Raw genomic sequence first — 27,284 nt, forward strand, 5'->3', positions numbered from 1 at the left:
AAATGAGATGTGTATGAAGAAAATGGATGGGAATGAAACTTTTTTTTTTGGTGTATTTACCCATACTTTTACTTCTTGTTGCCACACACATGCACACAATCTATCTTGTCTGAGTCAGGCCATGGGTTCCTCAGGAGAAGAAATCTGCCACCTGAGTGTGTATGAGCTTTAGCTAGTGCACTTGAATATGTTCAAAGTTGGAAAGCAGACACTTAGAAAAAGTTTCAGGAAAACTTCCAAAATTTAGAACAGGCCTAATAAAACTTCATTACCTCCTTTTTCTCTTGGAATTATAAAAGATGTCATGCTGAATTTAGAGAATGGAGATCTGTCCTCCCCAGATTCTCTGTGTGACCAGATGACTATCAACAGGTGCCAGCTTTTGCATCAGAAGAGCCGAGCATGAGATGCAAAAGGTTCTCAGCTCATGTAAAAATTATCAACTAACTGTTTTAATACGTGGCTTTATTTCCATTTGGCCAGGTTTTTTATCTCCCCCCCGCCCCCGCCAACAAATTATTTGCATAAAAAATTCAGAGTTTGGGTAGATATCTGGCTGAGCTTACATGTCAAGTCACAAAAGCTATGGGGTGCATGTACAGAAGTATTCTTAAATTGTGTTTCTTTTTATCATTTAGGTCTCTCAGCAGCCAAATTGTTGACTGAGTCAGGCTTGAATGTGGTGCTACTGGAAGCCAGTGACAGGGTTGGAGGAAGAACTTTCACTCTAAGGGTAATTACCTCCAAGTCTGTTCATTTTATATGTACATATACGTGTGTATGTATGCATACATCTTTCCTGCTCAAGTAGCTACTTGAAAGAAAATTTCCGGAGCACTAGCACGTGGGAAGTTTCTGTTCCTGTGCAAGTAAGGGTAGGGGAAGTCTAGCATGATGATGGGGAAAGAAAATTTCCATGTCATCTGCAGGTTCTCGAGTCATCAGTCCTTCCTTTTGGGAAGGAGAACATGATTAGCTAAGTTTCAAAATCATGTCCTAGGGAGAAAGACTGGAGAAGCCTCTATTAAAAAACACCCATAAGGTGACTGGGCTGCTAAGCCCCTCAAGCTGAATTGTTACATAGTGACATAGGATAGGGGAAGGGGTGGTTGGTGACTAGAGAGGTGGTTGGTGACTAGAATTAGCCTTTCTCCCCTGACGCCTCTGCCTTGTGTTTTACTGTGACCTAGGAGACCCTCTTCCACCCTGCCCATTAGAAAATCTCACCTATGACACTTCCTAGAATACGCCAGTATAATCAGTTGTTGGCAAGATGCCTAGCTGAGCAAGAATCACACAAATATCTCTGGGTCTGTGTTTCTTTCTCTGCCTCTCAGGCTTTCCTCTAAAGTTTTTTAGTTGGGTGGCTGTTCAGTCACAGCCTCAAGCTGGTGATGAGCTCTGTCGGAGAGTCTCGGTGGTGGCCACTTCAGAACTCCACCAGAACGATGCAGGGTGGGAACGGGGAGAGGAAGCAGGGCCAAAATGCTCTGGGAGGATTTCACTTGAAGAGTTCCTCATTGAAGTCATGTGCTATTTGCAAAGGTCTAATTTTTTTTATCTTTGTTTTTCTTTTGTGTATGTTGTATGTGATAAACTAGAATAAGCAAGTTAAATATGTGGACCTTGGAGGAGCATATGTGGGACCAACACAAAACCGTCTCCTGCGGTTATCTAAAGAGTTAGGAATAGAGACGTATAAAGTGAATGAAGCTGAACACCTGATACACCATGTCAAGGTAAGATGCTGTCTCTTAAGCATGCTGCTGTAGACACAGGTACGTTGTAGTGATCTCATTGTTTTGCAACAGTGTTACAGTGGAGTATGCTTATTTAGGTATGTATCATCTAAATTTCCTGGAGAAAAATGTCGGATGGTAGTTGACGTTTAATCAAAGTTTAAAGAAAATATTGACAGATCTAAACAGTAACAGCAATAGAGAAAAGGTATTTTGTCATATATTTTCCAGTATTTTTCCCATTCAGCTGTTATGGAAAAGTATGTTCTCAAACAAGTTTAAGACGACTGTCAGGAGTTATTCCTACCATGGTAGGAATGATGAGTGCCTTCCATCTGTTAAGCGTGCCATTCAAAGCCAAATTTTCTGCTTGTTTGCACTTTTTGAGTCTTCAGAGTCTCCTCAATAAAAGTAAGAAGGTCATGCCATGAAGGGAAAATTTAGTGCTAGAAGAACATGGACGTGACCAATCTGGATGGCCAGCTCTCAGGACAACTGTACTGTCCTAGCATACGGGGTTACAAAATGCTGCCAGAACTCACTGAAGTAAGCTTAGTATTGCCAAAGCTGGAGCTGGTGTGCAGGTATCATCTGTCATCAGCAGCCACAAGAAGCATGGCTGCTTGTTTGTAAGCTGGGTCTCATTTTGTTTTAGGATCTCTAAGAACTACCTTGTAAGGGAATACTGGTATTAATATGCTGACTGAAATAGGGTATTGATCCAGGCTCAAGATCGGTGCATCCCTCTGAGTAAGAAGTCCAGCAAAGCGGGCAGGAGACCTGCATGGATGAGCAAGGAACTCCTGGCCAAACTCCAACAGAAGAAGGAAGTGTACAGAATGTGGAAAAGGGGATAGGCCACTTAAGAGGAGTATAGGGACGTTGTCAGAGTATGCAGGGATGCAACAAGGAAGGCTGAGGCCCACTTGGAATTAAATCTGGCAAGGGATGTCAAGGACAAGAAGGGCTTCTTCCAATGCATCAATAGCAAAAGGAAGACTAGGGAAAACGCGGGCACGCTGCTGAATGGGGTGGGTGCCCTGGTAACGAAGGATACGGAGAAGGCAGTTGCTGAATGCCTTCTTTGCTTCAGTCTTTACTGCTAAGGCCAGCCCTCAGGAATTCCAGACCCTGGGGACAAGAGAGGAAGGCTGGAGAAAGGAAGACTCTCCCTTGGTGGAGGAGGATCAGGTTAGAGATCTGTTGTCCAAACATGACATCCACGAGTGCTGAGGGAGCTGGCGGATGTTATTGCTAGGCCACTCTCCATCATCTTTGAAAGGTCCTGGAGATCAGGAGAGGTGCCTGGGGACTGGAAGAAAGCCAATGTCACCCCAGTCTTCAAAAAGGGCAAGGAGGAGGAGCCAGGAAATTACAGGCCTGTCAGCCTCACCTCCATCCCGGGAAAGGTGATGGAACAGCTCCTCCTGGAGGTCCTCACTAAGCATCTGGAGGACAAGAAGGTGATCAGGAGTAGTCAGCACGGATTCACCAGAGGGAAATCATGCTTGACCAACCTGATAGCCTTCTATGACGGAATGACTGGCTGGGTAGATGAGGGGAGAGCAGTGGATGTTGTCTCCCTGGACTTCAGCAAGGCTTTGGACACTGTCTCCCATCACATCCTCACAGATAAACTCAGGAAGTGTGGGTTGGATCAGTGGACAGTGAGGTGGCTTGAGAACTGGCTGGATGGCCGAGCTCAGAGGGTTGTGGTGAATGGCGCAGAGTGTAGTTGGAGGCCTGTAGCTAGTGGTGTCCCCCAGGGGTCAGTCCTGGGTCCAGTCTTGTTCAATATATTCATCAATGACCTGGCTGGAGGGACAGAGTGCACCCTCAGCAAGTTTGCTGATGATACTAAACTGGGGGGAGAGGCTAACACAGCAGAAGACTGTGCTGCCATTCAGAGGGACCTGGACAGGCTGGAGAGGTGGGCGGAGAGGAACCTCATGAAGTTCAACCAAGGCAAGTGCAAGGTCCTGCACGTAGGCAGGAATAATCCCATGCACCAGGACAGGCTGGGGGTTGACCTGCTGGAAAGTAGCTCTGCCGAGAAGGACCTGGGAGTGCTGGTGGACAACAAGTTAAACATGAGCCAGCAGTGTGCCCTTGTGGCCAAGAAGGCCAATGGGATCCTGGGGTGCATGAGGCAGAGTGTTGCCAGCAGGACGAGGGAGGTGATCCTGCCCCTCTCCTCAGCCCTGGGGAGGCCTCACCTGGAGTACTGTGTCCAGTTCTGGGCTCCCCAGTACAAGAGAGACATGGCACTCCTGGAGAGAGTCCAGCGGAGGGCTACCAAGATGATTAGAGGGCTGGAGCATCTCTCCTATGAGGAAAGATTGCAAGAGCTGGGCCTGTTCAGCCTGGAGAAGAGAAGACTGAGAGGGGATCTCATCAACGTGTACAAGTATCTGAAGGGGGGGGGATGTCGAGAGGATGGGGCCAGTCTCTTCTCCGTGGTGCCCAGCGACAGGACAAGAGGCAATGGGCAGAAACTGAACCACAGGAAGCTCTGTGTGAACGTGAGGAAAAACTTCTTTCCTGTGAGGGTGACAGAGCACTGGCACAGGTTGCCCGGAGAGGTAGTGGGGTCTCCTTTGCTGGACATATTCAAAACCTGCCTGGATGTGATCCTGGGCAATATGCTCTAGAGGACCCTGGTTGAGCAGGGGGGTTGGACTAGATGATCTCCAGAGGTCCCTTCCAACCTCAACTGTTCTGTGATTCTGAGATTGTTTTCCAACAGGCTTTCAGACTGAGGAGAATGGAATAGTGTATAAAAATAGAGGTTCGGGCTCTTGCCAGGTATAATTTGGGTTTCCTTTGATCACAAGTGTCTTTTCTCAGGAGTTGCCAGAGGTAGTTCAGGTTGTTCAGGGTCTTTTAGCCTCATCAATGGATTCCTTTAGCCCTGAGCTGTGAGTGCTGGAGTGAGTCGAGGCTCTCAGCCTTCCTCACTGCCGAGTGCTGACAGGACTTGCTGACATTCAGGGATGCACCCCAGGCTGGCAGAGGGGGACATGTGGGTGGGTTTTATGTTGTTGGTGGAAAGGGTCTTGAATTGGGGAGGTAAGGCTTTTCCCTAGCTCAGGGCTGGGCAAGCAGACTCCCTCTAGGCATTAGGACACAAATCAAGGGAACCTATAAAAGAGTATGACTTACGTCCAGAAGTCTGGAGATGGGGGAAGCCACCCTGCTTTAAGGAGGCATTCAGGCAATCCAGGTATTGGGGAGGACAGGGGGATGCTTGCCACTTTGACTAGTGCCTCCACCTGTGAGTTTAAAAATACCCCGGGGGAGCAGTGAGGAAGGCCAGGGGCGTAGGCTCACTCCAGCACTCACATGCCTGTGCTAAGACCTGCTAACAGAGGCTGATAGAAGGCAGGTGGTGTCCTCACATATGCCAGGGGGATGGAGTGTACATGGCAATTTAGTGCAGGCAAGCAGGCTTGGTCTGAGTGTTGGCAGGCATGTGTGAGATCAGCACCATACCTTGCACAGACTTATGGAAAAATCTGGCCTGGCGACCCTTGGGGAGTCCTAGTTCAAACCAGGCTCAGAGCAGGGTGGACCTCATAGTTAGGTCGGGTTACTCAGGACCACATCCAGTCAAGTTTTGAAAATCTCCAGAAAGATTTATAGTCTCCAGGGAGAGCCAAAACAGGCTGAGGTGCTCCCAAAACATCCTAAGAGCCTGCAGGTTGCATTCAGGCAGAGTGTTGCAGGCGCAGGCTCCCAGTGTGGCTGCCTATGAGCATGCTCCAGAAGAGGGGCATCCTTGTGTGCCAGGACTCCATCGCAGCCAAGCTAGAGTTAGAGAGGAGATATTCCACAGTCAGGATCTTCCGCTTTGGATCTCCTAATTTCATTGCATCTATTTTTAATCTTTTATTTTCTTATTTTATTTTCTTCTGGCTTCTGTGTTTATACAGTGATGGAAGAGTATTGACATAGTTGGTGTTACTTAAAAAGTAGTTAAAGAATTAGATGAGCACTATACATCCTATAATAAACATATGCACTGTTGTGTGGCCAAATCGGTGTAATAATCTTTGGCCTTTTGCATTCCATGTAACCATAAGACTTTCCTAATAGGTCTTTCTCAGCCAGTTGGCTTGCCCATACTTTTCCTACCATACTCCACAAGCATTACAAGCACCTCAGGCGTGACTAGCCGACAGAAATACTCTTGTGTGCTCACTGAAATTTAAGCAGTACTCTCAAAATGTAAGTCACAGCTTGTAAGCCAGATTCCAAAATATACAAAGGTCCGTCTGCTCTGAGTGAATTTGAATTCACATGCTGACCCAACCGTTGTGACTCCAGCCAAATCTAATTAAATTCTGGACCACAAAATTCTCTGTAAGCCCAGAGAGGCAATGAAACCTAAAGGTTTTAATTCTTCTCTCACTACACTATCAGGCATCACAGTGCATCTTGTAAAATCAGCTGCTGTTTTTACATATACCCAAAGGCAAAATCAAGCCTTTCATAGTTAATTAAATTCATTTTAGAGGCTTCTTAATACAAGTAATATATGCAGCTTCTTTGTACTGCAAAATGAAAAGAATGCATTTTGTTGCTCTCTGGGTGGGTCTCTGCTAATTAGGCTTTACCAATTTGATTAGGTTCTGTGTTTTTTTTTCCTCCTTTAATCTTCTTTAATGCCAGGTTCTATTGTGGGGTTATTTTTGGTCTTGCTTATGCAGAGAGTGATATCTACACAGAAACTTGAAATTATATTTCTTGCCCTACAATTTTGCTTTTCCTCCACTTGTTAAACAGCCTTTTTCATGGTCTTTGAAAGGAGATTAGTATGTTCCTTTCATTTGTGTAAATGCTGGTTCATCAACCTCAGTGAGAAAATTAGTATAGCTCTGCAAATAGTATTTGGTAGGCTAATTGCTGCTTGAACACCATAACTAAAGTTAGGTTCATAAATCCAAATTTAAGAAACAAAAATAGAGGCATCTGAGTTTTCAAAGTCTCCTACCAGTGCTCCCATTGAACTAGTGAGCAGATGTTAAACACATCTGAAAATCATGTAACTTTTCTTTAGCTGCCCAAGAGAGGATTCGAGACACTAGTTTAGATAGGTAGATTTGCAACTTTTGACCTTTGGCTTTCATTTCCCTCACCAGAATGACAGCTTTTGTCTTAGCAAAACAAACGAGTATGTATAGTCCAGGTAATTTTTACTATTACCATTTAAGAGTTCCTTGAAAGAAAAGTGCTGAAACATGAAAACGCATCACACTATTGCGAGGGTCTAATTATCAATAGGTTTGCTTGCTTAATTCTTAAAGGAGAGCTGACTTTGGCCTCTTCAGGGACCTACTTAGGGGAATCTCCTGGGGTAGGGCCCTAGAAGGAAGAGGGGTCCAAGAAAGCTGGTTAATATTCAAGCGTCACTTCCTCCAGGCTCAGGATCAGTGCATCCCTCTGAGGAAGAAGTCCAGCAAAGCGGGCAGGAGACCTGCATGGATGAGCAAGGAACTCCTGGCCAAACTCCAACAGAAGAAGGAAGTCTACAGAATGTGGCAAAGGGGACAGGCCACTTGGGAGGAATACAGGGACGCTGTCAGAACGTGCAGGGATGCGACAAGGAAGGCTAAGGCCCATTTGGAATTAAATCTGGCAAGGGATGTCAAGGACAACAAGAAGGCCTTCTTCAAATACATCAATAGCAAAAGGAAGACTAGGGAAAACGTGGGCCCGCTGCTGAATGGGGCAGGTGCCCTGGTGACAAAAGATACAGAGAAGGCAGAGTTATTGAATGCTGCCTTTGTTTCAGTCTTCACTGCTAAGGCCAGTCCTGAGGAATTCCAGACCTTGGAGACAAGAGAGGAAGGCTGGAGAAAGGAAGACTCTCCCTTGGTCGAGGAGGATCAGGTTAGAGATCTTTTGTCTAAACTTGACATCCATAAATCCATGGGCCCCGATGGGATGCACCCACGAGTGCTGAGGGAGCTGGCGGATGTTATCGCTAGGCCACTCTCCATCATCTTGGAAAGGTCCTGGAGATCAGGAGAGGTGCCTGGGGACTGGAAGAAAGCCAATGTCACGCCAGTCTTCAAAAAGGGCAAGAAGGAGGAGCCAGGAAACTACAGGCCTGTCAGCCTCACCTCCATCCCGGGAAAGGTGATGGAACAGCTCCTCCTGGAGGTCCTCACTAAGCATCTGGAGGACAAGAAGGTGATCAGGAGTAGTCAGCATGGATTCACCAAAGGGAAATCATGCTTGACCAATCTGATAGCCTTCTATGACGGAATGACTGGCTGGGTAGATGAGGGGAGAGCAGTGGATGTTGTCTCCCTGGACTTCAGCAAGGCTTTGGACACTGTCTCCCATCACATCCTCCTAGGTAAGCTCAGGAAGTGTGGGCTAGATGAGTGGACGGTGAGGTGGCTTGAGAACTGGCTGGATGGCCGAGCTCAGAGGGTTGTGGTGAATGGCGCAGAGTCAAGTTGGAGGCCTGTGGCTAGTGGTGTCCCCCAGGGGTCAGTCCTGGGTCCAGTCTTGTTCAATATATTCATCAATGACCTGGCTGGAGGGACAGAGTGCACCCTCAGCAAGTTTGCTGATGATACTAAACTGGGGGGAGAGGCTAACACAGCAGAAGACTGTGCTGCCATTCAGAGGGACCTGGACAGGCTGGAGAGCTGGGCGGAGAGGAACCTCCTGAAGTTCAACAAAGGCAAGTGCAGGGTCCTGCACCTAGGGAGGAACAACCCCCCTGCACCAGTACAGGCTGGGGGTTGACCTGTTGGAAAGTAGCTCTGCCGAGAAGGACCTGGGAGTGCTGGTGGACAACAAGTTAAACATGAGCCAGCAGTGTGCCCTTGTAGACAAGAAGGCCAATGGTCTCCTGGGGTGCATTAGGCAGAGTGTTGCCAGCAGGTCGAGGGAGGTGATCCTGCCCCTCTCCTCAGCCCTGGGGAGGCCTCACCTGGAGTACTGTGTCCAGTTCTGGGCTCCCCAGTACAAGAGAGACATGGCACTCCTGGAGAGAGTCCAGCGGAGGGCTACCAAGATGATTAGAGGGCTGGAGCATCTCTCCTATGAAGAAAGACTGCAAGAGCTGGGCCTGTTCAGCCTGGAGAAGGGCAGACTGAGAGGGGATCTCATCAACGTGTACAAGTATCTGAAGGGGGGGGGGAGTGTCAAGAGGATGAGGCCAGCCTCTTCTCCGTGGTGCCCAGCAACAGGACAAGAGGCAATGGGCAGAAACTGAACCACAGGAAGTTCCATCTGAACCTGAGAAAAAACTTCTTCACTGTGAGGGTGACAGAGCATTGGAACAGGTTGCCCAGAGAGGTGGTGGAGTCTCCTTTGCTGGAGATATTCAAAACCCGTCTGGATGTGATCCTGGGCAATATGCTCTAGGTGACCCTGCTTGAGCAGGGGGGTTGGATTAGATGATCTCCAGAGGTCCCTTCCAACCTAAAAGATTCTGTGATTCTGTGATTCTGTAATTCAAATTGCTCTTCACCTACATGCAATACCGATAACCAGGCAGACTTTTTGCCCTTTAAAAAACAGATCTTGTGTTATCAGCTGTAGCACAGAGCTTCCTTTGCTAAGTAAGATAACTGTGCGATTGGTTTACTCTCCCATTGCAAAACCCTATGCAAAAAAATTTATTTGGATGACTGGTTTGCCAGATCAATTTTTACAAAACTTGTTTTCTTCGTATACAGTAGGGAGGATCTACCTTTTTCCTGACTATGAGGCCAGCTGAACTCTCTCTGATCCAATTTCCATTAATGGAGAGCTTGCAAAGAAAACCTGGCAGCACCACAAAACTCGCCTTACAGGCTGCAGTAGACCAGTGGAGCTTATTTCTCAAAATCCATTCACTAGTCTTCAGTAGGTTCCCCACTGCCATTGATGGTATGTTTGTTGTCACTGTTTTCCACATCTTTTTTCCACTAGAACTTTCTGTGGTCTGCTATCATGATCCTTCCTGGAATTTCCCCAGGTTATAGCGTCACTGCTATGAAGTCGTGATAACACCTGTTCCTTTAAAACCCTGTGTTGTCTCACTGCAGACTGCTGATAGTGCTAACAGCTAGCTAGGTAACTAGCTCTTTTGACAAAGCGAACCGCACCCGGCACATTCCTGATGTGGTGATAACTGACAAAAGTCCTGCTGGCGACTTCCTTAGCACCAAAAGGCAGGCTGTGAAACGCTGCATACATCCATGGGGTCTTTCAAGTCAAAAGGCTGGGTGAAACATGAAGCATCCCCTCCCCAGTCACTAGATGTTTTTTAACAGCAAGTAGAGTTGCTCATTCCCCACTCCTACAGTTAGGTTCCCTGTAAGAGGGTGGAGTTTCCTTATTCCCAGGTATTTGCTCGCAGTACTGGCCAGATGTGTCTGAATGTGTATGTTGTGCCCTCTTAACTTTGGCAAGTGTACGCAACCTGGCAACTCTTGGCACAGTTCTAATGTGAACCCAGTGTGTAGCACATCACTGAAGATATTTTTCTGATAGACAATGCATATTTATTTAGTCTTATACACACAGTACTTTTAACTAGAACTACAAATCTGCACCAATATTAGTAGGCCGCCTACTGATCTACAATAGATCTGCAGAAAAACAAATTTTACAACCCTCCTGGGTGTCATTCATTTTTAGCACTATTGTGTTTATTAAAATGCAGTTTGCTGTGGTCTTGTTCATGAATAAAAAATGTGATGGCCCTGTTTTACTGGGATTTAATTAGAAGCAGCGTAAGTGATTGCTGTATCTAATAGTATAGAATGTAGCGCTGCATATTCTGTGGTATCAGTGCACTAAGGCTAAGCAATATGATTTATTTAAGTCTTTGACCTGCTTTGCAAATCTAAGGGCAGTATCTCTTCATGTAGCGTATAGCATAACAGCTTAAATGGACTTCGAAAGACTGGATAGAATTGCTTTCATTTTTCCTTGTATATCTTAATTAACGTGCACTCAGAGAAAGAATAGTGTATGAGGCTTACTTGCCATCAATGTTAAGTGAGGTGAAATGGCATCATATCTTTTGTTTTTTCTCCTTTTCTGTTAACAATCTGTAAGAACTTTAGAGAACGAAGAAGAACCCATTTGAATCTTTAAAAAGCTGCTTGTTCTCCAGTGTCATGAAAAGGAAGCCAAGTAAATTTAAAGACGGCTAAATTACAACAGGGTCTTCGTAGTTTCATATGTTATTACTAGAATACGGATCTATATGTTTCATGACAGGAATGCCTGCACCTTATATCCAGGAAAGAGTTGAAGCAACAATGTCATTAATCACCGTCACTGATACCCTCAGAAGAGATTCTGAGGACTGAATAAGCAAAGATAGATTAAAGTATCTTCTAGACTCCCACAAGAGGTGTTCTTCTTGCTGTGAATGAATAGCAGTCATTGGCAGGAACATAGGGAAAGTTGGTCTTATTCTCTCTCATTGGGCCTGCCCTGTAAATAAAGGGACATCTTTCCTTTTTTGTGCCAGCCACCTGGCAGTAGTTGCAACAGGTGAGTTTGTAATTAGGCCTTTTTAATTAAAAATGGGATAATATTTGTATGACAACAGTCTAAAAGGGGAAAGATTATGTACAGCAAATCTGCGAAGTGATTTCCAGCAAAAAACAAAAAAACAATGGTCGCATGAGATGTTTACTGATGCAGTAAAATTCATGAGAAGTCTGGCAGCTGTGACCCGATGGCAGCATGAAGATGAAAGAAATAAGAAAAATGAACTGAGAAGAATATGAATTTGTTAATTAAAACTAAATGGAAAGAAACTTCCCCAGTCTTGGCCCTTGCAGACCACAGCATCTGTTTCCTAGGAGATAAGGAGAAGGAGCTACGTTCCCACATAGCTTATTTAATTCAGTCTACTGGGAGAAAAGCTTCAATAGCATTTGATTTTAAGAACTGCCCCTGCCCCCCCCCCCCCCCCCCCCCCGAGAAGTTGATTGAAGTCTACAGAGAAACAGAATTAGACAAATGTGTATTTCGTACAGGAACAGCTGGCTGAACTACAGGGTTTCATAGATGGCTGTAAAATTCTATATCAAGTTTCATTTTTGGGCAACGAATCTAAAAATGTGGAGTATCGCAGAAACGGAACTAGTAAGCCCAACATTATCTTCTCTTTTAAATAGAGTTTTCTAGCGTATGCGTCTGGTTATGTGATCTGTGGGCAGGGAGCTCATTTTGATGGTTTCCTCCAAACTGAAAGTCCTCTTTCCTCCTATTTCTGCCCCAGCCCCATCCCATTTATTTGCTTTAGAGAGGGAAGGAGTATTTTTTTAAGATGAACTCCAGAAATCCTCAAAAAAAAGTTTTTATTTATTTTTATCCACTTTGTTGGCAGGTTGTATTCAGATATTGAAAGCCACATACAGGCCCAGATTCAAAGAGTATTTAGGACCATGGTCCTTTGAAATCTGTGCTTCTTAAACACCTGATACTTTTTGTAGAGCTATCTCTTAGCGTCAGAAAACAAGGAAAAAAGTCAGTTCTGGTAGGAAGGAGATTCCAAGTGCTAATCACCTCTTTTCCCAGCTGATTCGTACTAATAATTATACTCATTTTTAAATACAGAGCAGAATATCATGTTCCCTTCCTAGAAATTACTTCAGTATTACTTTCTCTCGCTCTGCCTTTTTTCAGATGAGACAACAATCTAAGAGATTGTGTGACTGCTGTGGTGGCAGAGTGAAGATGGACTGTTAAATGGCAGAAACAGATTGTCTCCACTTAGGTGCTTTCTATTTCAGGATACATGTTTCAAGCCAATGTACCTGGCTGTGCTTCACTTAAAATGTAATTACTTTTGCTGACCAAATTTCACAAAACTGTCTGGCAACCAGAGCTGAATACTGAAAAATATTTAGAGGATATTTTGGCATATCTTAATGTTGGAAGTTTGCACCGTTAGTTATCTTTATTTTCTTGTGCTAACTATATATTTTCTAATCAATCTACCTTTGTATTTATAGGATATGCATCAGTATAGGAACTAGCTAAACATAGGAGCTCCGGAACGGTGTTGGCTCAAGATGTCCTATCTCCTCTTTCCCCAAACAAAATAATGCAAAATACCTTGACAACATTGTTACAATTTTCTCAGTCGGCCTACTTCTCTATCTCAGCTGCTATAGGTATCCTTTGGTACAGCTAGTTGCCATGTCTACTGAGAATTACGATTACAGAAGAGGCTGAGTCACAAAGACACACATTTTTAGATGTTATTGATAAGAAAACCAAAAGTAGGTTGGTTTTCTACAGCACAGCGGGTGAGAAAATGAGTATTTGAGATAGGTACTGAATTACAGCCTGACGTGACTCTTTGCTATTTCTCTTTTTCCTCCTCACTCACTTTGCACTCTGTGCTTTTATAAGTGGCATTATTAGGATTTTAAGCTGAGAGAAGGGGTGCGATGTACCCATGCTGTGATTCAGCAGAGGGCACTACATGCCTATAAACTCACATAATTGTGCACTAACATGTAATATGATATCTTGGTGAGACTAGAATCTGTTACACAAAGGTTTAGACAGTTTAGCTAAGGGAATATCTGAGCTCATTCAGAGGTGCAGAAAAGTCGTTACACTGTTCAGTTTCTCAGAATGAAAGCTGATTATATTTATAATACCATGCAATAAAAAATGCAGGGATCATTGGCACGAAGGGCTTCCATTTATATGTTTAGGGGAGCATGAAGTTGTCTTATGTCTTCAAAAAACACTTTCTTGTAAGGTCCTTACCTTACAAGAGTGAGATACTGATGACATTTCCTGAGGGACCCAATCCATATGTCTTCGCAAGCTCTGGGGTTGATACTCAGCTGGCTGCTGTTTAGTTGCCATGCTGCATATTTTTCTGCCCTGTAATAACATCTTTCTTGTTATGTCATCTGCTTGACCTGAAACAGACCTGATGTGTGATGTAAATTTGTTTTACACCGCTTATGTTATATATGTCCAGTGTAACTAAGCCAAACATCGGTTGACATGGCATCTTCAAAACAGATAAATGATAAAAACCATTGGGAATTGTAGTATTCCTGATGTTTTACACTGTATTCCTCCTTTCTCTGTTTATTTCTGAGTCTTTTGAGTTGCATGAATTTGATTTCTGTAGTTTCAGCTGCTTCAATATGCTCTGTCCCCTACTGCAGCAACAATCTTTGTAAGCAGAGCCTTGTACAGTAGAAGGTCGACCTCCAGCTGTTGACACTGGTGTTATGTTTTTGGAAGCATTGAAAGTGGCGTTATGAATCAGTTTTCAAAATCTATGTATGCCCGGTATTAAACTTCACTAAGCTCTGAAAAAACAGCAATTGTAAGAAATACTGCTAACCATTGCAGTACTCGTGTTAAAATATTATGTCTAACGATCAGAAGTGGTCATTATTATTGCAGCATATATAATGCTCTGATTTAGATGTGAAATTTTTGAAAAGTAATTGCTTTGTGCATCTTGGTGCATATTTTTTCGTCTGCAAGCCTTATTTCTCTTTAGAGATCATACAGCACCAATAGGTATGCAGAATGCTGTTCCCAGCAGTGTGATAGAAATAGGCAAATTTTGCCTAAACATCAAAAAGGTTGCATTTGCAAAAGCATGAATTCATCAGATAGAGGTAGAGCTGAAATGTTCCTGTGTAGATCCTAGTCTTGCTGTCTTTTTTCAAACAAAATTCTGATTGACATCTCCTGTAGTTTTGCCTATATAGGAAATAAGGTAGGTAATGTCTTAGGTAATGTCTTCGAAGCTCTTGAATGTAGCTTGCACAGGAGACTCTCTCACTGTTATGATTGTTTTTATTTTTTCCAGGTTGAGATTTGTTCTTGTGCTTTATGAGACTTGTCACCCCAGATTTCAGCACAAGAGACATCCCCAAGTTTCCTCTTTCAGCAACTTAAATGCACTGAAACAGAAGAATACTAAAACAAAAATATCGTTTCTGTGTCTCTTAGCTGTGCACTCATGAAGAAACACCACAGGGGATTCATAAGACTTGAATTAACTCAGAAGGGATAACTCAATTAGGATTGCCTCTGGCAGAGCAGGAAGCTCAGAACAAAATCAATAGTTGGAGTAACCCGTTCTGATATTTTTCTGTTTTTCTTGAGCACAGCAGTATACTTGTGTCATATATCTACATCTGGGAAACGTTAGGTACCTGAAAACAAACTGCTTTTTCTTTGGCATACCTGCATAGCATTTACACTGATGAAGGGTAGCTCGAACATTCAGAACAAGGCTGGCTTCTTGCTGCCATAGAAGTTAGTTACGGAGTGCGAATGTGCTTCAAAAGGCTAAGAAGTGATTACTGAAATGGTTCAGATGTTAGTTGTTGGGACAGGAAGTTACTCAGTCTGTGAATATTAGGCTCTTCTTTCATAGCCCTTCGGCAGTAGAGCATCAAGGTCTGTCCAAGTTCAAATGAATTTCGTATTAAGAGATTCCATAATAGCACCAAAATGTCCATTTCAGGATTTTGTATCTGATATTGGTGATACTAAGTGCTTCCTAAGAAATACAAAATTGCTGCAGTTCATGATCTGTATCCACAGGGATATGTTTCTCCCAGCTCCAATTTAATGTCTTTTTATATAATCAAGCACCAGGGCATCAAAAATGCACTTTTGTTGCACATTAAATGAAAACAAACGTTTCCTGACATTTTCTGAAATATTTCTGAACATAAACTGAAATGTCCATTCTTAGATTGGAAATACAAGGTTTTCAAGTTGGGTACCTCTGGTTCATGAAGTGACTGCAGATCTACTCTGACTATGATTTAAAAAAAAGAAAAGTGATCGAAAACTTTCTGAATTGACCTATTGCCACATTACAAATAATAAGCTCTCCTCAAAAGCACTGGAAAGTGAAACTGTTGTTTCGCAGCTACTTCATGTGTCCATGTACCAAAGACCTAACTCCTTTCCTCCTGCACTTTGCTTTCTTCCTAACTTCAGGTGCAAGAATGTTGTTGCTTACGAGATTTCCATTAGACTCCCCAGCCCTTACAAAGACTAGGGGGAAAAGAGTTTCTTCTTCACTTTCTCTAACCTGTTGTTTTTTTGTAAACTGATTTATAATTTGCTGTTGCCCTTGCCATTAGGTTTGATTTTTGGTATTACTGCTTTCTAAGGAGCCTTCTCTCTTTGAATTAGATTTCCTCAAACGTTATTAGCTGGCATTTTTCAAGGTTGTATCTCCTGTTGTTATTTCCGGGCCATGTTTCTAATCTCTCAAGATCCCTTTGTGTTGTTTTACTCTCTCTTCTGCTCTCTGCAACACCTGCAGATTTGAATGATGTGCTCTCTGTCTCTTCTTTCACATTATTAATGAAGAGGCTAAATCAAAGACTAACACTTCTTCCTGTAAGTGGTCTTTGGGTACTTGTCGTCAATAAGACAGTGTTGTTTATTGTTACCTGGTTCTTAATATTTAATCATGTTGTTGTGCTTCCATTGAAGCCAGTGGGAGTAAATATTTTTTAGTGATTGTTCTGTGGGGTGCCGTATCAAATATCTGTTCAAAGTTAGTACTTCTACCAACTGACATTCATGCTGATGAAGTGCCCGATTAAACACATAATTCAATATACATTTTGAAAAATCAACTTTGGCACACAATATGGCCTTTATTGTTCTTCTGTTTTATGGCGTCTAGAATGCAGTGGGGGGCATATAATGCTACTGAGCGTTTGCTTGTTACTTTTTAAAGCTATTATGCTAACTGATAACTGTATAGTCAGCCAGGGAAATCCTCTGTAAATAAAATAGCATTTACACTTTACCTGTCTTCTTCTGCTGTTGATTAAGCTGGGCTTTCTGAACTCATCATAATGCCTATATACATATATAGATAGATAGATATGTATATGCATACACATAAAATATATATTTTATATAAATTTATATATGAACATATATTTATATATAAAAATCTAGCTATTAAGTACATAATGATGTAATTAGAACATTCATATTGGCTACACTATCACTATCTGTAATATATGACCAAAAGGTGTGATTACTGAATGGGAGGTATTGTTTGTAAATGCTACATTTTCTGTAGGACTGTGGATTTTTAGGTTAGCTGAACGCAGTTTGTTTGTTCCAGGAAGGTCTCCAAGCCATGATTTTGTGTATAATAAAGCTCATCACAGCTACTTTGCTCTGATTTTTGGGAGAAAAAAAATGTATCACTAAATACAATAACAGTTTAATCTTTTCATAAACATTTAGGAAAAAATAAGTAACATATTTCTCTTTTTCAGTGACAGATATCCAGTTTTTCATCTCAGCTGGACATATACTGTTCTGTTTTATTTCTTGGCCTGATCTTAGTGACTCCACTGTTAATACTAATTTTCTTGCCCAGAAGTGTCCAGTCTAAAACTTTTATTGTCTTCCTTTAAAGATACAACGCAATATCACTTTTGCATGTAATTGATTCAGTTCAACCGTGTATCACACTTAGGTCATGCACATGCACACAGTCTGTTAGAATCTGTTAGGTGTATTGATTAAATTTTTGTTTTCTTCTAGTGAGCACTTAACCATTTGGCACAATTTCTTTGGAAGCCATGATTATAATTGTATTCTAATTTTCATGACCTTTTTGTTTGTTTTTCATTTCGTAGGGTAAATCTTACCCCTTTAAAGGTCCATTCCCACCTATGTGGAATCCTTTGGCCTACCTGGACTACAACAACCTCTGGAGGACCATGGATGAAATGGGAAAAGAGGTATGGCACGAGGACTTGCAGCCGAGTGTCTCTGCTCGGCTTTTTCTGCAGGAGGGATTGATCAATGTGGCGGAGTGCAGGTGGGATGAGAATGCAGATAAGGAAACCTGTTCCAGCTTGGATGTGGCTGGTGCAGGTAAGAGCAGCATTGCAATATAGGTTTTGGTGTACGCTGATGATCAGAGCACGTGCAAAAGAGGCATCCTGGCCGGCTCGCTCTAAAGACCACGTCGCTGAATCTGTGCAGTCATACTTTGTTTTTCCGGCTAGATGAACATTGAGGTTCCTGTGTGTGATCTTAGCACTTTGCCTGGCAAGTGCTAAATAACAGTTTAGGGTTACTGAGTAAGTAACATTTTAGGAGTTTTGTAGACCTCCAGCACATGCCCAGCTCCACCCTCAAATTTAACTTGGTCATTTTAGTTTGTTACCAGTGTTTTGTTACTTTGAGCCACAAGATTTTGAAAACAGGTGGCTGGTGCTTATAGAGAGGAACAGAAGAAATGCAGAATAACCCGTAGCTACTCCCCAGCACTGTACATTGTTTTTCTATGCAAATAGAAATATGTTCTTAACTCTAAAAACATTCTCTATTCTTAAATCTAGAACTGTTCTCCGTTAAGTTCACTGTATTTCCTGTCAGGAATTTGAAGGCCAAATTACTTTGTAAAGATGAGATTGCATCTATGATGAAGCAAGTATTATGGATAAAGCAGAAGTTTCCTCCCTCCCTCCGTTTTATGTATTTGCATTATGTATTTCTCTTTTATTCAGCTTCCAGTGTAGACTCTCTCCTCCTTTTGGTTATGCTTCTAATTCCAACCCAAAGGAGTAACTATCTCTTTTAATAAATAATAAAAAAAGGAACAAATTATTTAAAAATGAATATTAGAAGACTACAAAAGTATTATTTTGAAAAATAACCTGAGTAACAGTCCAAATTTTCTCATTTTAAGCCAGTTAACTGTTACCTCTTTTTATACCACTCATACATTTTGTGATGAATGCTATTTTATGTCTCCTTAGATTCCCAGTGAAGCTCCGTGGAAGGCTCCACATGCAGAAGAATGGGATAAAATGACTATGCAAGATTTAATAGATAAAATTTGCTGGACGAGGTAAGAAGCTCTTTGAAAGTATGTAACAAGTTATATTTGTATACCTTGGAGCTCTGGATAGCTGCAACTGCTTGGAAACAGATATAAGTACCACTAGAGTAGTGATGTGGGTGTTTTGGGAGCTTTTTGGGTTTTTTTGTTTTTTTTAAAGGAATGAGAAAATCATTTAAAACCATTGAACCGCAAGATCTATCAGCATGAATGAGGAAGCACATAGTGGATTCCACTCTATTTCTAAAACTTTACTAAAATGAAGATAAGAGGAAAATGTACAATTAGGGCGAAAGAGGGTTAATTCTGAAGCTGCAGGTAGTACTTCCATCTGTTATGTGCTCTCCCTTTCTTTGTTAACCATTAAAGGAAATATGCTTTGATTGCAGTAGGTTTTTGAATCAAACTTCTGATGAAACAGCATGCATGTATCCTGCGCTGGGCCAGCTGATTTTGCCAAAGTACCAGAATAGCATCCATCTTAGAAAGGCAGTGAAAACACTGTAACAGCCATCCTCCTACTGTTTAACTGCTGCAATATATACCATGCAGAGAAACTGAAAATGCTTTCTGTTTTTGTGTGTACATCAAGGCAGTGTTTCTTTGCTTGCCGTTCAAGAACAGTTTGATTGGTTTTCTTACACTGAAGCAAAAAGTATTAATTCTGTAAAGCAGATTGATTTCTATAGCAAAGGCGTCAGAATTCCTAAACACTCAACACCCTGCTGCAGAGAGCCTGCACCAGCTTAGTGCACAAGCTTGCTAGCGCCCACTCGAGCTAACATTGTCATTGACGGGAATTTTTACAGTTTCAGTCAGGCACTAGATAGCAACATGATCATTGTTAATGGACAGTAGGATCTTATCCCAAATTTTTCATCTTCATTTCATTTTGCTTTCATTTGTAGCAAAAGTTGTACAGAGGCATACAAAAAGCCTTTTTTTTGTTTCTATCACCATCCATATTGAGTACAACCAAATAGAAATGAATTCTGGTCATTCTGCCGGTCATTTTAATCTCTGCTTTGGTAAGGAACTATACAAGTTAGAAAATCGCCACACCCTGGTGATCATTTAATATCCAATAGCACACACGACTACAGTCATTTTTTTTTAAACTCTGTGATGGAATAAGACTTGACATTTTACCTGAATGTTAACATAACTGTCAGCCTCCCTTAATTCCAATATGCTTTTCAGATTTTATATGTGCATCTCAGCTTGATCTGCCCAGTTTGTTTGAGGTTCAGGTAACATGCTGTAAAGACTTCCCACCCTGGAAGGTAGTGATCTAGAAGGGTAATCTACTATTTCCTTGCATCAAAAGCCTGGACAGATTTGCTTTTGGCTAGAGTTGCATGCTGCAACAGCCCATGTGCTTTTGATTGAATTCAAACTGCCATTTCTTGGTAAAACACCAGGTGAAACTAAGAAACTGAAATGCTGAAAAGCACTGGGGGAAAATGGCAAAAGTGATGAGAATTTAACCATTCTCTGATAGCCTATGCCTGAAAAAATGTTAATAAATACACATACTGATTCTCTCATTAGACAAAACGTCTTTCAGAGCTGATCATATTTTACAGTATGTGTTCATGCAGACAAAAATTGATAAATGTTTTCTGTGTTATTTTTTGGCTGTCAAGAATGAAGCCAAAGTCCACCTGTATTTCAGAAAAAGGGTCAAAAGTCAAGCCTCCCAGGGGGCAGCTTGATCCTTAGCTTTTTGCGTCAGCTGGCCTTTGCATTTTCACCAAGAACAGATGATGTTATTTTCTGTGTAGAGCTACAGCTCAGAAGTCTGAAGCTGAAATGTAGGAAGAAAAAACTGAAAGTGGATGCTGTACTGGCTTTGGGGGTTATTGGTTGACTGATGCCTGATGAAATACATATAAAGGCTCAGTCCCTGTCAATCACAATACAGTTAAGCTGAGCATCTTCTGCTCCTATCTGCCTTATCACTTTAAAATCCTCCTCAGAGTGAAGACAGAGGAAGTGTTTACTTTTCACAGGAAGAAAACTTGCTTCAATCTTTTAACTCTTTTTTAGTGCACCCCAAAAATCTTGGTCAGATTTGTACAATAATTCCCAGTAGAAGTGCCATTTTGCTTATTCCTGAAATGAAAGCACCAAGTGTAGGACATAGAAAGCAGGAATCCTCCTTCAGACACAGGCCACTTCTCCACTTCTGTGTTCCTCACCACTGGGTCCCAGATCACCATTTAAATGTTCAGTAACTGGAAGTAGCCTTTCCCTTTTTTGACAAACTCTTGTGCAAGTTTGTATACGCTGCCTCCTATTTTAAGGCCTTCACTCTTTTCTCTTTTCTTCCTGTATTGCTTCCCATGTACATTTCTTTCCTTGGTGCATTTCTGCTACATGTCTACCTTGGTGTGTGCCTTCCCCAAACGCAGCAGAGGAGAGGACAGTGAGGGGCTGCTGGCTATCAAGAGAGTTTAGATAACTGGTTTAGACTAGATGCCTAGCTTTTAGATGACTGATGTTGGATAATCCCTATGCTGTGTGCATGGCTGAGGGACAGGCATTCGGCAAGTGCAGAAAGAACAGCAGATCTAGGGTTAAACCTGGGGGCCATGTGAGGAGATGATAATTCTGGAGTCCAGTGAATATATGAGAGCCTGTTGCCTGTAATCCTGAGTCTAGCATGATAGAAAACTAATTTTGTCGTAGTAGCAAAAAGTGCAATAAACTTTTGGCTCTTGTGTCTTCTGGAGCGCTAATTTTGCTGGAATACTTGATTAATATTTTTGTAGGGTTCCTTGAGAAATGTTACATCTAAACAATTACTATTGTTTCCTGTTTCAACTGAAATCAAAGAATCCTTTGCCCTCAGCTTCAATGAAAAAGAGGCTGCCGAAGACAATCTCTCCTCTGCTAATGAGCAAGATTGGCATCCTCTTTCAGCTTTTATATTAGCTCATTTTCTCATCTTTGGTGCAGGGCTGCCAGGAGTTTTGCAACTCTGTTTGTGAATGTAGACGTCACTTCTGAACCCCATGAGGTCTCTGCCCTTTGGTTTTTGTGGTACGTGAAGCAGTGTGGGGGGACAGCCAGGATATTCTCAACAACCAATGGAGGGCAGGTACAGTCAACCACCACCTTCTGCTGCTTGTGACAGGCCGTGTTGGCAGTTGATTCTTTTGTTTGTTTATTTTAATTGAGAGCGCAAATGGAGACTCCCGTGATTTTGACTCAATAGGGCACTGATAACTAGTTCTATTGACTTACATGCTAATCTGGATCTTACAACACCAATGTAGAAGGCTGTTCCTGTGTTGAAGGCATTGGCCTGGAGACCAGTAGATTTGTATCAGTTCCTGAGTCTGACTTTCTCTTGGACTCTGATTAGAACACATACTTTTCTTGTCCACTTTAAAAAAAAAAAAAGAAAGAAAGTATTCATTATGCTTCTTTCTGACATGAGGCTGATGTAAGGTTTACTTCTTCAGAAGCTGTTAATGGGGATGGTTAATCGTTAGCTGCAGGAGTGAGCAGAAAGCCCCACACCGATACTGGAAATGCAGCCCAGAGCTCAGTTACTAAAGACACAAGCTTCCAAGGGTCAAAGCTATTAAGATTTTCAAATCAGTTTGAAGAAAATGGGTGCCTCTACTAATGTATGATATTGTTCTAAAACGTTTGAAAACTGGTACATTTGTCCTGATTCTGCGTTTCAATAAAGTAAAGAATCGGCTAATGGTCTTGTGTAGAAATATAAATTATACATAACTGATTATATTAGGAATAATTATATATTTTAAAATACAGCTTAAATATAAATACATAAATGCATGAAATAAAAATACACACAATACACTAGAATACATTAAAATGCATAAGTACATAACTAATTACGAATAATTTAATTATAAATGCATTATATAAACATTTATTTGAATCTTGCTGTATGTTAGAGGTGATTTGAGTTTAATTTAAGTTAGATTAGATATCGCCAGATAACTTTTTGGTATGAGCTACTTCAGTTCTTACACCCTGTTACGCATCATGAGAGTCAGGGTTGCTATTTCTGATGCACAGACCTCTACAGGGATAAGAGCGAACTAAAACAAAGGTTTAAAGTTTTAAGTTCTTCTAAGAAGTGTTGCTGATTCACACAGGTCTGTGGAATCTATTTGGAGGTTACATGAGAAAGGGTTTTCTCATGAGATTACTGAGACACTGAATTTTGGCTAATGGTCTGACACAGGAAGTACAGAAGTTCACTGAAGGAGACAGTAACGCAGATACGTTTTCCACGTGAAACTGTCAAACTTCTCAAAAAAGGTTTGATAACAGAAGAATGGGGTTGTTTTGAATCCAAGAAAAATGTTTGTCGTGATACAGACTTTACATGCACTGCTCTGCTGATTCCCCTTTGCTGAATTGTCCTTTTCTGTGTTTCAGGAAAGGAAGTTTGTTGGAGGCTCTGGCCAGATTAGTGAGAAAATGATGGAGCGACTGGGGGGCCGAGTGAAGCTAAGGAAGCCAGTAGTCCGGATTGACCAGTCAGGAGAAAACGTCATAGTGGAAACCTTAGATCATGACTTATATGAGGTAATGAAACCGTTCACATTAAAGTAAATACTTGTCCTAGGATGCTTAGAATACCTTGATTTTTTCCTTTTTGACTTCTCCAAAATCTTGTACCAAAAGGTAGATTAAAGCAGCTATGACATAGGATCACATTTTCTTGTTGTCCCCGAGTAGTGTTGATGACGGAGCTTTAAAATGGTGCCTGAAAAGCATGGAATAATAAAGTACATGTTCAAAATATTTCCTCAGTAGCATCTCTCCTTTGTGTTCTGTTAGCTTCAGAATGGAACAACAGTTGTAAGATGAAAATAAAAATGTAGCTTAATAGTAACTTTTCTGTGAAAAGCATTTCAGGCTTTGCTTTCCAAGTTGCAACAGAGGAGTCCAGTTGGAAAGGAGACTAACGGACTCTTGTAGCACAGAAAATCTTTCCATTGGAATTTTTTCAAGTGCTGGAGAAAGAGCAACTGCCCATCATTGGAACAGATGGTTGTTTATATAATGCTTATTTGTTGTTTTCACCACCAGGATTTTGTGAGGGTTCAGTTGCGCAATTCTAATACTAGGGGCCAAAATTGCTTCCGAAGATATACCCTGCAACCTTCCCAGATGTCTGCCATGATCCTCAGAGCAATATAGTTAGGATGAAGCAGTGAAGAGCGTGTTTGACTTATATATGATTTCTTTTCTAGGGCAAATATGTGATCATTGCCATTCCCCCAGCGCTTGGTTTGAAGATTCATTTCAACCCACCTTTGCCCCCAATGAGAAATCAGTTGATCAACCGAATCCCCATGGGCTCAGTCATCAAATGCATCGTGTACTATAAGGAAACTTTCTGGAGAAAGAAGGGTATTAAGTTTTAACTGAAAGGGATAGTAGAGGTAGAGAGAGGGGGAGGGTATACGGTAACAGAGCAGGCTTCGTTTTTAAGGGGTAGCAGACCTTAAAAGGAGATTTCGTACGCTTCTATGCCATTCTTGCCTTTCCTTGATTGAGAAACCTGAGCGTCTGAGTGGAAAAGGGGGAGGGGTGGGGAGGAGAAAAAAAAGGCAGGCATGAAGGGAGAGGGCAAGGCGGGCTCATACCTGCTCCTTGTTGTCTTAGTTGTTTCTTGTTGTCTTCTCCTGTTCCTTCAGTGGTAGCTGGGTATGAGATGAGGCTCTCACACTCGTACAGTAATGTAAAAGTACAAATGAAATGTGATGGACAGAGGTTTTATTCTGTTAATTTCCAGTCTACAGCAACTCTGCCTTTTGGATGCTTTGGGCAGGATTCATTTAAGGTGTTTTCACATAAGACATCTCCATCTGGAAGAGTCATCCTGGGCTCCATTTATACGCTGAATACTTCCACTGTATGATTCCTCTAATCTCGTTTAGAACTTATTGAATCTAAGAGGAACTGCCCCGTATAAGTACCCATTTCTCTTCACTGGTTATAATGAGAGTCCACAGTTCTGTTGTTGACATCTGCATTTGTCTACAAACATCACTCTCCCTTTGTTTCTATGATGTTATAGCATCCTATTTAATCAGTGAATGATTCTAAGAGTTCCGGATCTTGGCATATTCTGGCCTTTGGGTTTTGGAATGGATTGACAGAAGGTGACTCCCATTCCCTGGTAAAACTCATAGTTTGCACACTGTGCTTTTAAGAACAATTGTTCTTCTTTTAAGAACATATTTTCAGAGAAATGTATAAATACCTCCTTGTACATCTGTCATAAATGTCATATATAGAAATAGCTCTGCTAGAGATATTTGAACCTCTTCAGTACCTGAGAGCAATCTGTTTCTGTGCAATTAATAATTACCTTGCTAACTGGATTGCAGAAAAATTTATGTTAGTATCATGAATTCAACAACAGGAGATTCCTTCACTGACTTTCAGCTTTAAAGATACTTGAAAAGGGTCGCTAATTGTCATGACATTTCAAATTTAAACTGTCTCTTCTAGGTAGGACCTAGCACTTTTTAGAGCCTAGGTAACGCTACACTGCCTTGCAGATCAGCAAGGGAGCTGTGCAGTAATCTTTGTCACTTGATGGGGATGGCATTACTTCTCTTTTATTTCTCTTTTCCTTCATTTTTCTATCTCTCCATATTAGAATCACAAAATCAGAGAATGATATAAGTTGGGAGGGACCATGGGGCCATTGCAGGGGATGTCATCTGGACCAACACCCTGCTCAAAGTAGGGCCAGTTTAGATCAAGTTCTTTAGGGTTTTTTCCAGATGAGTTCTGAATATTTCAGACTCTCGAGAGCTTATTCCTGGGTTTGAATGCCTGGTTCCTAACTTCTTTCCTCCGTGTGACCACCAGATTATTGTGGTACCATGATCATTGAAGATGAGGATGCTGCAATTGGTCTGACACTCGATGATACTAAGCCTGATGGCAGCTTTCCTGCCATAATAGGGTAAGAGGCAGAGAAGGTGTCTAGGTAATGCCTATTCATTTTGTCTTAGAGGCAGCAATATAAATGGAAAACCTGCTACTTTGAAGAGGAAGACTTTAGTAAAATAAATAGTGAAAGGGTTGACTTGCTCTGTGTATGGTGAATATGCTGTATGACTTTTTTCTTTCAAAAAAGTTCTCCCTACAATTTATTTACAAATTTCAGAAAATGAAATTCTATTTTTTCTCTTCTTTTCTTTTTCTCTCTGTCCTCTCCTTTTTGTGTGGCAAAATAGAGAGTGGAGTAGAGGGAAGAAAGGAGAATAAAGAAGGGGGAGAATACAGAAATTTATAAAGTTTTCTACAAATGTCTTACCTTCCCCCAAACTTCTGGTTCTTTAAATGAAAATTTGTTTTCTAGAATTTTATTTTATTTTGTTATTTTTTTAAACAGATAGGGAATATGTTCAGTCTTAGAAAGTTGCTAGTTTCATTCTAGGCTTCACTTTCCATTGTTATGTGTCCACATGTACTTCTTTATAAAATTCAGGGCATCAGAAAACAGTTTATACAAATCTTCTAAACCAGACCACAGAATGGTTTCCTGCACAGTGAATTCTGCAAGCAGGGACCAGTGTGAGAGATTGCATAGCACATACTATTACACACAGAGGTGAAATGGATGTTTTGGATAGGGACCCAAAAGCTAGTAATTATGCTAGCTGATGGCATCATCTAGCGAGATGATGGCATCGTGTCATCATAAGGTGTTGCCATTTTAAATAATGCAAGTAGCCCAGTGAAAGTTAATTGTTTGTGGTCTTCCTTTTTTGTAGCTTCATTCTTGCTCGAAAGTGTAGAAGACTGACGCACCTCACAAAAGAAGAAAGGTAAGAGCAAACACTGGAGGCGTGCGTAGAATCTGAGTCAAGCTTTTGTTTCAGATGACCAGAGCAGGAAAAAATGCCCTGTTTCCAAGGAAGTTGTCTCTAGCTTTGTGACGGTACACAGGCATGCCACTTTAGGAAATAAGCTCTCTTGTTTTTTTTTGTGGAGATTACATGGAGATTACATGGAAATTACGTGGAAATTACATCCACACTGGCAGCAAACCTGGCACGTAGTCCCTGCCCTTTGGAAACTCTCTGGACCAGGTTCTCAACTTCCAACAAGGCTGCTCTGCTTACATGCGCTCAGTCCAAAAAACTGCCCTAAGCTGCTGCTCTAGGCTGGTTGGTAAGGTCACTTTTTATGGAAAGGGTCTGGTGCCAGCCTCATTCCCCCACTGCTACCCCTCTGGCCTCCTGCAGGTGCGTTGAGCACTTTGAAAGCTTGCCAGCAGGGACAGCCTTGGCCACCGGGCTTGATTTTGCTAATCATCCTAACTCAGGCCCTTGAAGGGTCTTTTCCGCCTTTGTAACTCAGTGCAGCCTTGATGTAGCTGCCGTGAACCAGATCTCAACATCCTGAAGGGATCAAAAAGCTGCCTCCAGCTCTCCACCCTCAGTTGTAGAAAAAAACACTCTTCAACCACAGATGAAGTTTTTTTTCTACTGTCTTGTTAAAACACATACATGCATACAGTAGTGTTCTTTCCTCTATTATTAAAATAAAATTTAAAGCGTAATGAGTTTTGGCTTCAAACTGAGTCACAGCATCCGATCGAATTAAAAACTACCAGTAGAGAGTGCAAATATGAGAGCCTTATTTGACATGGAGAAAATGCA

General features: G+C 41.8%; 1 protein-coding gene across 1 annotated transcript in view; it reads left to right on the forward strand.

Moving 5' to 3' along the window:
* Positions 1-27,284, forward strand: part of MAOB (monoamine oxidase B) — a 57,996-nt gene that overhangs the window by 18,278 nt on the left and 12,434 nt on the right. The window contains exons 2-10 of the mRNA XM_068916221.1: positions 639-733; positions 1,602-1,739; positions 17,390-17,494; positions 18,521-18,612; positions 21,565-21,706; positions 23,029-23,178; positions 23,850-24,009; positions 25,483-25,579; positions 26,394-26,447. Coding sequence (XP_068772322.1) covers positions 639-733; positions 1,602-1,739; positions 17,390-17,494; positions 18,521-18,612; positions 21,565-21,706; positions 23,029-23,178; positions 23,850-24,009; positions 25,483-25,579; positions 26,394-26,447 — 1,033 coding nt within the window. The remainder of the gene's footprint in view (positions 1-638; positions 734-1,601; positions 1,740-17,389; positions 17,495-18,520; positions 18,613-21,564; positions 21,707-23,028; positions 23,179-23,849; positions 24,010-25,482; positions 25,580-26,393; positions 26,448-27,284) is intronic.

Source organism: Struthio camelus, chromosome 1 (assembly GCF_040807025.1).
Source record: "Struthio camelus isolate bStrCam1 chromosome 1, bStrCam1.hap1, whole genome shotgun sequence".
NCBI lineage: Eukaryota > Metazoa > Chordata > Aves > Struthioniformes > Struthionidae > Struthio > Struthio camelus.